Genomic DNA, 17,485 nt, shown 5'->3' with positions numbered 1-17,485 from the left:
CTGTAGGGACTGTGTCACAGGGAAAGTAAGGCTCAGGCCCCGCTGCATGCGCCCGCACGGCCGCCTTGCTTGCCGGGGGCGCGTGCAAGTCACTGCACCGCGATCTGCGGTCTGCAGTTAACTAGTATCGGCACGGGGGGCGTGACCAAAACGGGTGGGGGGGCGCGGCCATGACGTGGGGGGGAGGGGCCATTACACACACAGGCACACTATGCATACCAAGACGCTTCCCTCCCATAGCTCCAGACAGCTCCCATCCTCCCCTCCTCATTGGCTGCCTCATGCACCACGTGACGCGTCAGCGCTTCTAAATCACCAGAAGCTTGTAGCTCCGGCCGGCTGACGCGTCACAGTACGTAGTCAGCCACATCGGAAGGAGGCAGCGGGGACCTCCAGACTGGAGGTAAGGGGCTGGTGGCTCGCGCGCGCGCGCACTGCCGACCGCAGCGGGTCCTTAAAGGGGATTTCTATAGAGCAGGTTTTCAGGATATCCCTTCAGCTTCAGCACAGGTGGCTCAATCTTTGACAGAAACCTGTGCTGAAGCAGAGATCTCCTGAAAACCTGACCTGTTGGCAGCTCTCGAGGACTGGAGTTGGCTACCCCTGCTATAGAGATTGAGGCTACATGGAAAATTCTGCAGCGAAACTCTGGATAGAGGCAAAGTAAAGGTCATTTTTATAGGCACTGGGTGGGGTGATCAGATGTCCCGTTTTCTCAATAAATGTCCTGGGGTCCCGACCATTTACTCAAAATTGTTCAAATGTCCCAGCTGTTAGCTTTTCCCCGTCTGGACTCACTTAAAACCGGAAGAATAAACACTGCACGGTTTTATGTGATCGATCATATCAAAGAGTAAACATTTTAAATATACTGGTAAATGCAAATTACCGGCAGCTCAAGGTAATGCAGTAATGCTCTGTACCATGAGTACAATCAATAATTCAGCATAATTGGGGATGCTATTATACAAATACCATTATAAGATTTATTTTTATGTGACGTCATTTGTTTTATAGATATTTTTTTTAATGTTGGACAATCTGGTCCCCCTGGAACTGGGGCTGCAGAGGAATAGAGGTAATTTCTATAGGGACTGGGGGGCTATAGGGATATGTAAAATGGAGGGAAATAATTTGGAAGCAGCCTGAATGGGTTAAGAGGGGGACTCCTCCCTTCTAACGGGCCGTGCAGTGTATGGGGCAGGATTGTAGTTAGGGCTTCTCACCACGGCTGTGCATGTAGAGATGTGAGCGTTTCCCGCAGGGCTGGGTGGGGCTGGCGTTTATACTGTGAGATTACAGCAAGCAATTACACATGATCTGATCGCTATATACTCATTACCTTGGCTTATATGCTGACCAGGCCCACAGTAACCTAATAAATTACAGTGAATATATATATATATATATATATATATATATATATATATATATATATAAAGCAGGGGTGATCAACTCCAGTTCTCAAGACCTCTCAACAGGTCAGGTTTTAAGGATATCCCTGCTTCAGCACAGGTGATGCAGTTTTCGACTGCGCCTGTGATTGAGCCACCTGCACTGAAGCCGGGATATCCATTAATTTTAACTGGTCCAGGCAGACAAGCTAACTATATGTATATATATTTCTACATTCTGACAGAGAAAGGTCAGGTGGTGATTGCAATCTTTATGCCTAGAGTAGTACGTAGTAATATATATATATATATTATTTTTATACAACCACCATCACAGATAAGGGTGTGTTAGTTATTATAGTTCAGCAGTTGTTGGTAAAACCATCTGGAACAGATTGACTGGTTTAAAGATACACAGGAGACGGGTCAGGTGGTGGTGATAAAAAAATACAATATTTCTGAATATTACCAGTCCCAGATGGTAACTAAACTCAAATAGAGGAACTACAGTATTCTGGATTGGATTGATTGACTGAGACAAGTCGAATGGAGGGTGGTTTGTTTGTGCTTAATTACTGAACTTGTTATCTAATCAGTCACATTAATTAATATTTTTAGAAATAATTAAATGAAGACATCATTTATTATTATTTATTTTATGCTCCTCTCTGCAGTCTCCAATACTCCCTTCCTTCCCCTGCCAACACCGGTGCCATAAGGGGGATGAAATATTGTGAGATCCGAGGCGAGTCAGAAACCAAAACTAGGGCCTTGGGTTAAAATTTGCTTGGATTGCAAGAACCCAGACTCTTTCAATATATATATATATATATTATATTAACATATCTCATTTTATTTATTTATATATATACACATATTATATTAACATATCTCATTTTATTTATTTATATATATATATATATATATATATATATATACATATTATATTAACATATCTCATTTTATATATATATATATATATATATATATATACATACATACATACATATATATATATATATATACATACAGGGGCGTAGCTATGGGCCGGGGGTCCCTGCTCTTGGGGGGCCCGATCTCTCCCCCTGTCGGAGGCCCCCTGCACATATAGTTATACATATACATATTATATATACATTAAATATACATTATACTATACTTAGTAGTCACCAGGAAACATTATAATTTACATTTAATTTAGTCATCATAATAATAGCTGATGACATTCAATTTATTCACATGCACTCATCAGATCACACATTAATTCTGTAATTCTTTAGGGCACATTAATTCCCTCAAGAGGGAAATCCCTTCCTCTGCAGGTGGGCGGGGCCTGGGTCAGGGGGCGGGCCCTGAGATGCAGTAGGGAGGACAGATGGGAAATCCCTTCCTCTGCAGGTGGGCGGGGCCTGGGTTAGGGGGCGGGCCCTGAGATGCAGTAGGGAGGACAGATGGGAAATCCCTTCCTCTGCAGGTGGGCGGGGCCTGGGTCAGGGGGCGGGCCCTGAGATGCAGTAGGGAGGACAGATGGGAAATCCCTTCCTCTGCAGGTGGGCGGGGCCTGGGTCAGGGGGCGGGCCCTGAGATGCAGTAGGGAGGACAGATGGGAAATCCCTTCCTCTGCAGGTGGGCGGGGCCTGGGTCAGGGGGCGGGCCCTGAGATGCATTAGGGAGGACAGATGGGAAATCCCTTCCTCTGCAGGTGGGCGGGGCCTGGGTCAGGGGGCGGGCCCTGAGATGCAGTAGGGAGGACAGATGGGAAATCCCTTCCTCTGCAGGTGGGCGGGGCCTGGGTCAGGGGGCGGGCCCTGAGATGCAGTAGGGAGTTTAGATGGGAAATCCCTTCCTCTGCAGGTGGGCGGGGCCTGGGTCAGGGGGCGGGCCCTGAGATGCAGTAGGGAGGACAGATGGGAAATCCCTTCCTCTGCAGGTGGGTGGGGCCTGGGTCAGGGGGCGGGCCCTGAGATGCAGTAGGGAGGACAGATGGGAATTCCCTTCCTCTGCAGGTGGGTGGGGCCTGGGTCAGGGGGCGGGCCCTGAGATGCATTAGGGAGGACAGATGGGAAATCCCTTCCTCTGCAGGTGGGCGGGGCCTGGGTCAGGGGGCGGGCCCTGAGATGCAGTAGGGAGGACAGATGGGAAATCCCTTCCTCTGCAGGTGGGCGGGGCCTGGGTCAGGGGGCGGGCCCTGAGATGCAGTAGGGAGGACAGATGGGAAATCCCTTCCTCTGCAGGTGGGTGGGGCCTGGGTCAGGGGGCGGGCCCTGAGATGCAGTAGGGAGGACATATGGGAAATCCCTTTCTCTGCAGGTGGGTGGGGCCTGGGTCAGGGGGCGGGCCCTGAGATGCAGTAGGGAGGACAGATGGGAAATCCCTTCCCCTGCAGGTGGGCGGGGCCTGGGTCAGGGGGCGGGCCCTGAGATGCAGTAGGGAGTACAGATGGGAATTCCCTTCCTCTGCAGGTGGGCGGGGCCTGGGTCAGGGGGCGGGCCCTGAGATGCAGTAGGGAGTACAGATGGCTAATTCCTTCCTCTGCAGGGCCTGCACGGGTGGGCGGAGCCTAGGTCAGGGGGCGGGGCCCCAAGTAGTGCAGCGTGGGGCAGGAGCTGCAGCCTGTGGACAGGCTGGGAAAGGTGATTGGGAGGGGAAGGGTTAAATCACAGGGGTAAAAACAGACATGAAAAGGAAAGGATACAGGAAGGAAGAGACACAAAGAGAAAATGACGTACGAGAGAAATACATAAGAGGGAAAAGAAAGACAAGAGAGAGAGAAAGAGTGAGAGCAGAGAGCGAGAGAAAGAGAGCAGAGAGAAAAGAGAGAGAGAAAGAGTGAGAGCAGAGAGCGAGAGAAAGAGAGCAGAGAGAAAAGAGAGAGAGAAAGAGCGAGAGAAAGAGAGCAGAGAGAAAAGAGAGAGAGAAAGAGGGAGAGCAGAGAGCGAGAGAAAGAGAGCAGAGAGAAAAGAGAGAGAAAGAGTGAGAGCAGAGAGCGAGAGAAAGAGAGCAGAGAGCAGAGAGAAAAGAGAGAGGAGACGGAGAAAAGGGAGAGTAAAGAGAGAGAGAAAAGAGAGAAAGAGAACAAAGAAAGAGCAGAGAGCAAAGAAAGAGCAGAGAGCGAGAGAAAGAGAGCAGAGAGCAAAGAGAGAGCGAGAGAAAGAGAGCAGAGAGAAAAGAGAGAGAGAAGAGAGATGGAGCAAAGAGAGAGAGAGACCAAAAGGGAGACAGCGAGAGAAAAGAGAGAGAGAGCACAGAGAGAGCACAAAGAGAGAGAGAGACACGAGGGGGCCCTGAAACTTTTTTGCCCGGGGGCCCGCACAGGTCTAGCTACACCACTGATAGATAGAGGAAAAAAGGGACAGGCACTCCTCCTATATGCAAACAAGTGAAATGTATTGACACAACGTTTGGGTCCCACTGGGACCTTTCTCAAGATCTATATATATATATATACGGAAACAGGAAAGAACAGGCGCACTCCTAGTGTATTAAAGTATAACAATTTAATAGGACTGGACAGATAGAAAATGCTCACTCACAAGCGACGCTAGAAATCAGGCAATTTTTGAGACAATCTCAAGCTCCGTTTCAACAAGGGGATCCACGCGGTTACTGCTGTGCTATCCGGCACTCCACTCTGACCGCAACCGGATGTGGCATGTGTGTACCGTGTCGCCTCCAATCCGGCTCCTCCGGCAACAAAATCTCCTCCGCAAAGTTTCCCGGTTAACGTTGGTACACGCTGTTACTTTCAGCTTGTATCCTCTGCTCTCTCAGCTCTCTGCCTCACAGCTTGCGATCAGTGAAGTGGCAATTAGACACACAAATGGCACCCTACGCGTTTCGTCAGGACAACTTCATCAGGGGTTAACAATCACTACATACCACATGGTATATTTAGGCGAATAGTCATCTGCACATAATTAGTTATTAGTCCAGTAGAATTTGCATAATTGCCTCAGTGATGACACTCTATCCACTACAGTATAGAGAATGTTATAAGGAAAACAACATTGATCAATCCAATACATTTGGTATTACTTCAAATTCTCAATTATTTTAATTTAGATGATAGTCATATTAAACGATCAATTTGAAATGATTGTATTTTTATATAAACAAAAGATATGTATGGAACTAAATTTGATGCATGCCAAATTACCTTAGAAATAGAAAAAAGGAAAATAACAGAGGAATAAAATAAACTATATGAACTTTAAAGTTCATATATATTCGAGTTTAAATTCTAGAGCCCGGATATTATGAGCAAAATTTGATCTTTATAAAAGTAAAACTTACCCGCTAAACTGAAGGCTAAAGAATGGGGACAAAAAGTAGAATATAGAACTGGTGACGGGCGCGGTATGAACCATCTAAACGTGAGAGGTTCAATTACCCTTCTTATATGAGAATATATAGGTGTTGTGAACTAATAATAATGTGATTGGTGAATTATTAAATAATGTGATATGTGATGATCTATAATAAACTAAGTATATGTGTATTTTATATTGTGTCGTGTGATCTGATGAGTGCATGTGAATAAATTGAATGTCATCAGCTATTATTATGATGACTAGATTAAATGTAAATTATAATGTTTCCTGGTAACTACTAAGTGTCTAAAAATGATATAAAAGTACGTAAAGTTCCATGTAACCACTACGCGAAGAGACTCCCTCCTCCCAAGTGTGGAAGTATGTACCTAACATATACCACACAATGTGCATATACATCATTACATCTGCATAATCTTGTTAATAGTAGGCATGTCACAGACCAGACATTAGCTCCAAAGGGAACGTGGCGAACAACATCCGAACCAGACCTCTGGAAACAGTCTTTGTTGTAGGACAGGATTAGACCACTTAAACTACAGTGCTAACGTTGATGCAGTTATTGAGTCGGCCTGGACGCAGGGTTCCCAGAACATATATCCAGTAGGTCTCTCTAATACTGTACATACCCTCCTAAACCTATCACCCCCCATCAAAGAGGCGAGATGTGTTCAATCCCCATTATAGAAAGTGTGCACGGATCTTTACCATGTGCCAATGTGAAATGTCGAGAGAGGCTATGCAAATGGGACCCATGTATTACGTTTCTCCGGTGTTAAAGAAACCGTGTGCTCAATGCTCTAGATGTTCGACCAACATATTGTAAGCCGCATTGGCACGAAACTAAATACACCACATGAGTGGTTAGGCAATTAATTTTGTCATTCACTTCATGTGTTGTTCCATTTGAAACGGATGTAAATGTATTTGTTTTCCCTAGGTGTTTACAGGTTATGCACCGACTTCTTCCACAGCAAAAGTTACCTTTATTCTTATTTATATTAGCTGTTACACTGACCGCATTATTTGATTTAAGCTTGCTTGGGGCTAACATTGTTTTAATGTTCCTTGCCTTTTTAAAGACAATGGGAGCTTGAGAGGGTAAATTATGACCAATAGCATCTGGATCGTGTCGATTTATTAGAAAAATCTAAAGTTAATTCTAGTTTGGTCCAGGCACAAAAACAAACACGCAAGGAGGGGATATAACTACTGAGAAGGCTCCAAAATGTATCACTCAATATAACCAATCGGCTCATCAGATTAGGAGTGTGCTAAACTGGAGCATCATGCGTAGTGATCCAATTATTAGTCATAATTTACCCTCTCAAGCTCCCATTGTCTTTAATAATTCACCAATCACATTATTATTAGTTCACAACACATATATATTCTCATATTAGAAGGGTAATTAACCTTTTCACGTTTAGATGGTTCATACCACGGCCGTCACCAGTTCTATATTCTATTATTGGTCCCCCTTCTTTAGCCTTCAGTTTAGCGGGTAAGTTTTACTTGATAAAGATCACATTTTGCTCATAATATCCGGGCTCTAGTTCAAACTAGAATTTAAACTCCAATATATGAACTTTAAAGTTCATATAGTTTATTTTATTCCCCTGTTATTTTCCTTTTTTCTATTTCTAAGGTAATTTGGCATGTATCAAATTTAGTTCCATACATATCTTGTAGTTTATATAAAAATACAATCATTTCAAATTGATTCTTTAATATGAATATCATCTAAGTTAAAATAACTCTTCGGAGCAGGGACTCCTCTTTTACAATGTTACATTTATGTCTGAAGCACTTATTCCCATGACATGTTATTTGTATTATTTGTTATTTATATGATTGTCACATGTATTACTACTGTGAAGCCCTATGTACAGTAATGGCGCTATATAAACAAAGACATACATACAAATATATTGGATTGATCAATGTTGTTTTCCTTATAAACATTCTCTATAGTGAATAGTGTCATCACTGAGGCAATTATGCAAATTCTACTGGACTAATAACTAATTATGTGCAGATGACTAATAACCTATATATACCATGTGGTATGTAGTGATTGTTGTCCCCTGATGAAGTCGTCCTGACGAAATGCGTAGGATGCCATTTGTGTAGGGTAGGAATACCATTCTGGTGGTCATCGACCGCTTTTCTAAGCAGGCTCATTTCATTCCCCTCAAGGGTCTACCCAAAGCCCTCAAATTGTCTGAGGTATTCATCAAGGAGGTGTTTCGTCTTCATGGGGTCCCCCAGGTTGTTGTGTCGGATCGAGGTTCCCAATTTGTCTCTACGTTTTGGCGGGCTTTTTGCAAACAACTAGGGATTTCTCTTCACTTTTCTTCCGGCTATCATCCTCAGACTAATGGTCAAACGGAACGCACAAATCAGTCTGTGGAATTTTCATCCTTTGTTCCATTTCTGACAATCAGGACAACTGGATATATCTCTTGCCTTGGGCCGAATTTTCTCACAACAATCTTCGTAATGAGTCGATACAGGACTCACCATTCTTTACCAACTTCGGCTTCCATCCCTAAGCTCTCCCTACTGCAGGATCCGGATCCAGGGTACCAGTAGCGGATAACAGAATCCTACATCTATAAGAGTCATGGGTACAAAGGTCGTAAGAGGCGGTGCAGCTGCCTTGGAAAAACTTATGACCAGTACTGCAAAGGTCTAGGTACAAAACTGTATTAAAGGCACATTTAAAAACAGTAAGAGGACACTCTTACGCGTTTCGCGGTGTCACCCACGCTTTGATAAAGCGTGGCTGTCCACTAAGAATATCCGGCTGAAGGTCCCCTCTGCAAATTTAGCACCAAGATATATTGGCCCATTTCCCGTTGTTGAGAAAGTCAATCTGGTGGCCTACTGGCTACGATTGCCAGCATCCATGAGGATTCCTCCAGTTTTCCACACTTCACTACTCAAACCGTTCATACAGATCCCATCTCCTGCTTCGGTGTCTCCTCCTGAACCTCTCTTGGTTGAAGGACAGCAAGAATTTGAAGTCCAAACCGTCCTGGATTCCAGAATAACCAGAGGGAGGCTTCAATACCTGGTTCATTGGAGGGGCTTCGGTCCCGAGGAGCACTCTTGGATCCCCAGGGACCAACTACACGCCCCTAGGCTCGTTCGAGCCTTTCTCCAAGAGTTTTCCCTCCAAGCCATCCTTGGGCCGCCCGGAGATCGCCCCTGAAGGGGGGGGGGGGGGTGGTTACTGTGAGGATTGATCTTCGGTCCCGCCCCCGTGATGTGTCCCATGACGTGCCCCACACAAAGATTACGCGCAAGCGCCGCACCTACCAGGATCGGGCTTCGGCCCCGCCCCCCGCGGTGTATGTTCCTAGCACTGATAGGACTACACGCCGGCGCCGCACTAACACAGGCACGCAAGGGGTTAATACCATCAGCTACTCCACCCCTGAGATACACCCCGACCCTTCCTATCAGTGGACAGCCTATGTCTAATGACTCATTGCTCACAGCCTTGTGCTGCTCTCTCATTGGCTATCTGATGCTTATATGCTCAGCCTTGCCTCAAGCAAATTGACTGAGCATAAACTTCTGTTTGTGTATCGTGTGCTTGCCCAAGCATCCTGCTGCCCTCCTGTATTCTTGTCTTGGTCTTTTGTGCCTGGACCCCAGCTTTTACCTGGACTTCCGCCTTCTCTGACCCCTAGACCTCGGGCTGCTTCTGGACGCCCACCATCTCTCCTCCTTGACAACGGCAACGGATAACGATGATTCTACCTTCTCCTATCCCAGACCACGGCGAGTATCACAACCACCCTGACCTCTCCTATCCTGACCCGGCTACACGACCCATACCCTGCACTCCGGACGCGGTTACGCGGTTGTAGGTCGGAGGCCACTAACATCCCCACCTCAGCCTTGCGGTCACGTCCTGTTTTTGTTGAGCACCCTTTACACTCACCCCCCCACCTGCACATCTCATCTCCCCCCCATGCACATCACATCTCCCCCCCATGAACATCACATATCCCCCTCCTGCACATCACATCTCTCTCCCCCCCTCCCTCCCCACCTTCCCTGCACATCACATCTCCTCTCCCCTGCACATCTAGGCTTGCCAGGTGGCGTGTCCAAAAATACTGGACAAAATGGGGAAAAGTTACACCACTCCTCATCCTCTCTCTCTCCCCTTATAATCGGGGCTGTTCTGTGATTGGGTGGAGGTTCGGGCAGCCGCGGAGGGGTTGGGATTGGCTGCAGCAATACAGGCAATGAGGGGAGAGGGGAGGGAGGGTGGCTCTAGGGCAGGGGTGTCAAACTAATTTCATATGAGGGGCTTGATTAGATTTCATTTCGGGCCGGACATTTTCACAATACGCATATAACACATAGTAGGAGGGGCTTGTGCTGATGTGGAGGATTGGCCTGTGCAGGTGTGGGAGAGGGACCTGTGCTGGTGTGGGGGGTGGGACCTGTGTGGGGGTGGGACCTGTGTGGTGGAGGGGCCTGTGTGAGGGAGGGGCCTGTGCTGGTGTTGGGGGAGGGACTTGTGCTGGTGTGGGGGGGGGGGGAGCTGTGCTGGGGGGGTGGGCCTGTGCTGGTGTGGGGGAGGGACCTGTGCTGATGTGGGGGGGGGGAGCTGTGCTGGGGGGGTGGGCCTGTGCTGGTGTGGGGGAGGGACCTGTGCTGGTGTGGGGGAGGGGCCTGTGCTGGTGTGGGGGAGGGACCTGTGCTGGTGTGGGGGAGGGACCTGTGCTGGTGTGGGGGAGGGGCCTGTGCTGGTGTGGGGGAGGGACCTGTGCTGGTGTGGAGGAGGGACCTGTGCTGGTGTGGGGGAGGGACCTGTGCTGGTGTGGGGGAGGGGTCTGCGCTGTCTCTTCCATGCTGCTACTGCACCTGACTGCAGCAGGTTCCCACACAAAGGCTAACCAGGCCCTGCAAGTCTCGCGAGAGTTCCAGCTCTGTCTGTGTGGTAGCCGCACAGGCCTCTCTCCCACACCAGCTCTCCTCATGTCCCGGTACCTAAAATGCGGGCCGGTCAGAAGGGTCTAGCGGGCCGTATGCTTGACAGTCCTACACTAGGACCTGAGTGGCAGATAGTATTCATTACTTCTTGTACAACTTGGATGTGGTCCATTATTTTGTACATACTGCAAAACGCTGCGTGTTCTTTAGGTCGGGCAAAGTCCAATTAGGGAGTATCTTCGTAAAAATCTTGTAAGTGATTTCAAATAGTCAGATTCGTGTGTAGTTCATGGGATCTTCTTTGTCTCCTTTCTTTTGGGAGAGGAAAGATCAGGCATTGCTCCACTGTTCTGGAATGTTCCTGTTCTTTAGGCAACATATAAAAAGAGCTCTGCAAGAATTTTCTCTACTTCTTCCCCAGCTCCCTTCAAGATTTCCGTAATTATTCCATCTTCCTCTGGGGTGTTTCCATTCTTCATGGATTTTATTGACTTTGCTACATCTTCTGGATGTCCTGGATGGTAAATCATTAGTGGTTTCTTCTCACTCTTCAGCTGCTTGATTGTGCCCTGTGTTATCTTGTACAGTTTTTTGCAGACGTTCTCATACAAGTTCCTATATCTTTACAAGAGCACAGTCTTTTATTGTTGATGTATTGTCCTATTTGAGTGTAATGATATCCTTATTCCCAATCATAAGTCGCTGCTTAATTTGTTTTTTATACTTTTGTTATTTTCAGCAGGCTTCTTCACCATATTCACCAGATTGCTTCATTTCTTTTTGTTACATCAGCAACGGTTTCATCTCATCTGCTATTTTCTTATCCTGTTTTTTGCTAGTGATTCTTCCTCCAGTTTTCTCTGTGCTTTCAGCTCTAATTTTCATGTTTTCCATAATGGTTTGTCATCTCAAGTAAACGGAAACCTTTTTTTTAGCTTTAGTTGAAATTCTTTGCTGTTATTCTTTAGGTTTCGTGATATTGATTGTTTTTGTCTTTTTGGTAATCAGTTTTCTTTATTTATCTTTGCATTAAGATGCAATTTGCAACAAACCAAAATCAGTGATTACATCTTGTGTCAAAACGGTCCATCCCCAGTCCATTTTGTACTCAAATTCTTCTTAAAGAACCAATACATGATGAAGAAGTTTTCACATTCTGCAAATTCTTTCAATTTGTCTACATTTGGGATGGACAACTCCAGTCCTCAAGGGCCACCTGCATCTCAGGTTTTAAGGATATCCCTGCTTCGATGTTTTGCTGGATAATAATCTTTGCATTAAAATATTCCATAACGATCAGAAGGCGGGTGATTTCCTTTGTTGTTAAGTTGGTTGATTTCATAGTCCTCAAGTTACTTGTCTGTGTGACTTGATGTTGGGGCATACACAGGGGCACGCTGGCCTGAGGGCAGGAGGGCAATTTCCTGCATGCTTGTCTGATTTGAGATATTTGGGGTCCAGAGAGCTCCTCTGAGAGAAACCTGTAGTTGCAGATCTGGACACAGAGGGCGCCTGTGAGCAGCCAAATCTCACATGGTCGCTTCTCTGGGTGGTTCCTCTGGGCTCACCTGACTCTCCTGTAGGAGGTGGTCCCTGCAGGTCAGTGGGTCAGTCTGTGCATGTGATGGTCAGTCTTTGTGTATGTGTGTCAGAGTCTGTGCATTACTGTGTATGTGGGAAGTGTGCTGGTCAGTTTCTGAGTTTATACTGGTCAGTATGCGAGTGCGTAGTGTGTAGGTCCATAGCTGTGCTGGTCAGTGTGTGTGTGTGTAGGTCAGTAGCTGAGTGATCTGTGCTGGTCAGTGTGTGTGTGTAGGTCAGTAGCGGTGTGCTCTGTGCTGGTCAGTGTGTGTGTGTGTAGGTCAGTAGCGGTGTGCTCTGTGCTGGTTATTGAGTGCGAGAGAATGTGTGCTAGGAGTGTGAGTCTGCTGGTCAGTGTGTGTAACAATTTGTGTAAGTTAGTATCTGTGAGTATGCTTCTCAGTGTTTGTGAATCTGTATTAGCAGTGAGTGTGTGATAGTCTATGCTGGTCAGTGTGCGTCTGCTGGCTAGTGGCTGCGAGTCTTGTGCAGGTCAGTCTGTGTGAGTGCTGTGCAAGTCGGAAAGCATTAGGTGTGTGTAAGTGAAAAGTGGGTGGCATGTGGGTGGGTGTGTGTGGGGACCACTGAGTCGATCGCGCAGGCACAGGATCAGCGCTTTCCGACAGCGCATATGTGATTGGCGCGTAAAAACCAGGACGTTTTGAAAACGTCACTGGAGAACAAGCCGAAAAAACGGGAGAATCCCAGAAAAAAACAGAACATCTGGTCACCCTAATATATACACAAATATTAATGGCAAACATACTTGTGCGTACACGTATCATAAGCAAGCAATACAAAAGACTCATACATCACTCAAACAAATGGAGTGGAAGAATGGATACAGCCCTGCCCCTCAATATCCGACTAGCACCCTTCTCTCTCCACCTTATGTAACCCCCTATACCAGGCCTGCACAACTCCATTCCTCGAGGGCGGCAAACAAGCCAGGTCTTCAGGCTATCCCTACTTCAGCACAGCTGGCTCAATTAGTGGCTCAGTATGACTGAACTAGGGATATCATGAAGACCTGGCCTGTTTGCGGCCCTAGAGGACTGGAGTTGTGCAGGCCTGCCTGGGATTACCTATTATATGGAACATGGGTGAGTCAGCAAGTATTAAGCTCCGCCCACTACTGCCTGGAGACAGGGACATCACGGGAGCTATATATAGGAAAGAGAAGGTTCTAGAGGGGGGTTGCTGGGGCCTCTGTATATAGGGTACAGGAATGAGTCTATGAGTGATGAGTATACAAGAAAGATCAGCCCGTTTATTATAATCTAGGCAGGGACAGTGCTCCGTCAGGTAAAGCCCCGAGATATGTCCAAGGACAGGAGAGGAGGCATGCACGCTACAGGGGTCTCCATGAGGAGTATTTCAGGCTGCAACAGGACCTGCTCTACAGGCAGGTCTCCAGTACTAGTGTGTCTAGAAGTGGCAGTTCAGACAGCGCAGCGGGATATATACCCACTGTCAGGGTCTGAAAAGGGGCTCATAGTGAGAAGACATAACGGACGTTATACAGAACAGGGACAGGTCAGTTAATCCAAGCACGTCCAAGAGTCCACACCTCCCCAGGGGGTTAAGCGAGGGCACCCGGGCATGCAAGAAATAAGAGTACAAACAACTGGAAAGAAACGGTCATCTGTAAATATGTTTACAGTGATGAGTGAGAAAAGCCCTAGTTAAAGGAGTGACAATAAAGAGTGTTGTTTGTACTAAAAAACTTCCCGTCGCCCATCATTATTATCTTTACTACCTCATCGCCCAGCCGCAGGAATCCTGCACCCTGATAAGGAAATGCCTTCTGAGTAGCCAATATAAGAGACACCGCTGTTACCTCCCCAGGAGCCGGGCAGGGGGGGTTACATTAACACACACCTCTCTAATGATGCATTTGGGTAGCTCCCTTGGCTGATACTATACATCTCATATGCATTTACCATAACCCCTTGTATACGCACTGACCATAACACCATCCTACTGTCTCTATACGTTCTCTCCACTTAGCACTTAGATTGTAAGCTCTTCTGGGCAGGGACTCCTCTTCCTGTCTATTTTTATGTGTGAAGTGCTTATCCCTATTATGTCACGTGTTACTTCTGTAAAGCACTACAGTATGTACATGGATGGAACTATATATATATTATATATACACTTTAGGAGTAACTCAGTATTAAGAATACTGCCACTGACATGGGTGAACTCAGTTGGATGAACGGAGACAGTTAGAGTCCCACTGTCCGCTCTTGTGACTTTGTGCAAGTCGGTTCATCTCCCTGTGGCATTCAAATTAGATAGTAAGCTCTGCAAGATATGGATGTACTGTGCCAGCACGACTCTGGGTACAGTGCTGAGTACACAGTCGGCTCTATGTAGGAAAGTGCAATGTCCTGTAAGCAGATGGGTGAAAGTGCCATTGTTCCCCCCTGTACTGTACCTGCGATCATTCTGGCTGATGAACCCCTCGTTGAAACGCTCCACAATATTCGCCAACATTGAGCTCGCATCGTTGGCAAAGTCCAAGTCGCGAATCTCAGACACAGGCACAGAGACTATAGCGAAGGCTTCCTTATCCTCCTTAGTGGGGCACGTACCCACCTGAGAGGGAAAGGTGAGAGTACGAGAGGAAGAGAGGGGGGTGGAAAGGGAGGACAGTGGGAGGGAGAAAGAGGGAGAGGTTATATGGAGCAATAGGAGTTATATGGAGCAATAGTAGGATTTATAGGGAACAATTATATGAAGCAATAGGAGAAGTTGTAGGGAGTGGTTATATGGAGATGTAGGAGGAGTTTTAGGAAGTGGTTATATGGAGTAATAGGAGGTATTATAGGGAACAATTTGGAACGTACCATGAGGCGGATGGGTCTCTCTTCGTCCACATCTATGGGCACATTGGTGCTTTGAATCCATGTGTTGGTGCAGAGGTGGCGTAACCTCACGAACGAGTTCCTGAAACCAGCGAGGATAAACATGAGCTCTAGATCCTCCCCTAGCCCTGGAGATCTGTTCTGTATACCCCAAGTATTTAACTCTGCCTTCAAATCCTCATCGAAAGGCTGTTTCACACACTTGAATCCCCTCATTGAACAAGACCTCACACTTTATTCTAGAAATTTTATCTGCCACTCCTTCACACTTCTTGCGATCTATAAAACAGTACTTTGTTTGCAAACGCCTTTGATCTAGAAAACACTCCCACGATCCAGATGAGTTTTTATCTAGAAAACACATTCCTAGCTACAGAACCACCACCAGTTTATAAACACCCATTATTTTTATCCATAAACCTCCTCTTGTTCTAGACCGTATTTTAGAGAAGAGACCGCACCTTGTTCTAGGACTGTCATGAGATCCAGAATATTCTCCCTTTTTTATAACCTTTTTTTGTTTCTAATTATATATAGAAAATGCTAATTCTTCTAGACTATCTTTTAATATAGAAAAGGTTGTTTTTTGCCGGCACTCTCTATAAAGGCGCACAGCGTGATGGGGCTCCCCAAGAGCGGCACCCCTCTGCAAAGGACCAGCGTGCTAAGGGTTAACATTTGTTTGTTCTCTGTGGAACGTCAACCCCACCCACTGGAATGTTAACGAGCCATGAGGACACAAAGAGCTTTTGTTCACAGCTGCATTGCATCTCAGCCACCCACCCCACTGTGCATCTGCTTTGCCCCAAAGGCGCACTGCCTTTGGCGCAGCCAAAGGGTGTGAACCGTTTGCTGCCGTTCGCTGATATTGGTTGATGTTAAAGCTGCTCTATTTCTATCTGAAACTCATATGCCCTTTATCCCCTGTACCCAATTTTCCAACTCTATCTGTCCTATGAAATGTCTGTGAATTCACTGTATAACCCCTGTTCTTTTAATGTAGCCATGTATTTTTTATAACTCTGTGCCCAGGACATACTTGAAAACGAGAGGTATCTCTCAATGTATTACTTCCTGGTAAAACATTTTTATAAATAAATAAATACCACTCAACTGACCTTGTACCCTTTTCCTTACCCCCCATCCGATTTGACTACTGGATTTTATTCCCAGCTCCCATACTTTTTGAGCTACGTTTGGGAGGCATTATTAGGCAGACAGTGGACCTAACTATTAGACCCACGTGGGTCTGGCCGCTTTCGCTGACCCTACAATGACACCGCTTCTCCCCCCCTGCCTCTGATACTTGGTCCCTCCAGGCTGGTCCCAGTTTGGAGGTTGGTTACCTGGGGACGAAAGAATCGGTCTTCTGCAGAGTGGTGGGATCCAGCTCAAAGAGAGAAGCAATGTCATTCCCATGGGGCACGGCCACCAGGCGGTATTTAACCTTCTCCCCAGCGTTTCTACGGCTGGGACGAATGTTCACTACCTGAGAGGACAGAGCCGGTCAGAGGGAGAAAGGGACGAGGGTGTGCGAGAGAGGAAGAGAGAGAGAGAGAGGGTTGTTGTGTTATAGCGTTGGGATTAGGGATTTTTTTTCTGCTATGAGGTTTTTATTAGGGTTTGGGATAGGATTATGTTATAGGGTTTAAAGAGATTATATTATTAGGTTGGTGTTTATTCTGGTATAGGGTTGGGATTAGGGTTTGGGATAGGATTATGTTATAGGGTTTAAAGAGATTATATGATTAGGTTGGTGTTTATTCTGGTATGGGCTTGGGATTAGGGGTTTGGAGTTTCTTCTGTTATAGTATTTGGGGGTCAAACTCACTGCAACCGTGGATCCCGATTTAGATTCAGGTGCGTCCCCTTTATAGGTCGGATTTTCCTTAAGATTCAGAACAGACAGATAGTAAGTAACAGATACACACAACTACACAAACACTACAACACAGACACACACATTACTACAACGTACACACATGCACCCTACTACACACAACTACATCCATACAAGTCCGCACCCACACACAGTTCAATCAAAGTTTTGTGAAGTGTCCTTTTTAATAAGAAATTGAAGCACTGGCAGTAATTAAATATCTTTAGCACGAGACCGTGAGAATGTAATGAAAGGAGAAGAGCCAGAAGGGATCTTTAAACCCTTTCGCCGCCCCATATACACACAGGCAGTTCTACGTATGCAGAAGTGGGTTTGCAAGGAAGCCTTTGCGTCTCAGAAATGTGACTGTTGTTTGTTTCGTGCCATATTTATTAAGAGTATTTATAAGGTTGTAGAATTTGGTGCCTGTGTGCACTATATTTGTGTGCTACCACACTTCCTACACCACCT

At 46.3% G+C, this 17,485-nt stretch overlaps 1 protein-coding gene across 1 annotated transcript in view; it reads right to left on the bottom strand.

Moving 5' to 3' along the window:
• The window catches only part of ITPR3 (inositol 1,4,5-trisphosphate receptor type 3), an 84,273-nt gene that overhangs the window by 56,141 nt on the left and 10,647 nt on the right, over window positions 1-17,485 (bottom strand). The window contains exons 4-8 of the mRNA XM_075615390.1: window positions 17,467-17,483; window positions 16,967-17,068; window positions 16,482-16,624; window positions 15,118-15,217; window positions 14,706-14,866 (exon numbers count right to left, since the gene is read on the bottom strand). Of these exons, the coding sequence (XP_075471505.1) occupies window positions 14,706-14,866; window positions 15,118-15,217; window positions 16,482-16,624; window positions 16,967-17,068; window positions 17,467-17,483 (523 nt within the window). The remainder of the gene's footprint in view (window positions 1-14,705; window positions 14,867-15,117; window positions 15,218-16,481; window positions 16,625-16,966; window positions 17,069-17,466; window positions 17,484-17,485) is intronic.

Source organism: Ascaphus truei, chromosome 9 (genome assembly GCF_040206685.1).
Source record: "Ascaphus truei isolate aAscTru1 chromosome 9, aAscTru1.hap1, whole genome shotgun sequence".
In the NCBI taxonomy this organism is placed as follows: domain Eukaryota; kingdom Metazoa; phylum Chordata; class Amphibia; order Anura; family Ascaphidae; genus Ascaphus; species Ascaphus truei.
The sequence above is the reverse complement of the archived record's forward strand: the minus strand, read 5'-3'. Positions and strand labels throughout refer to the sequence as shown.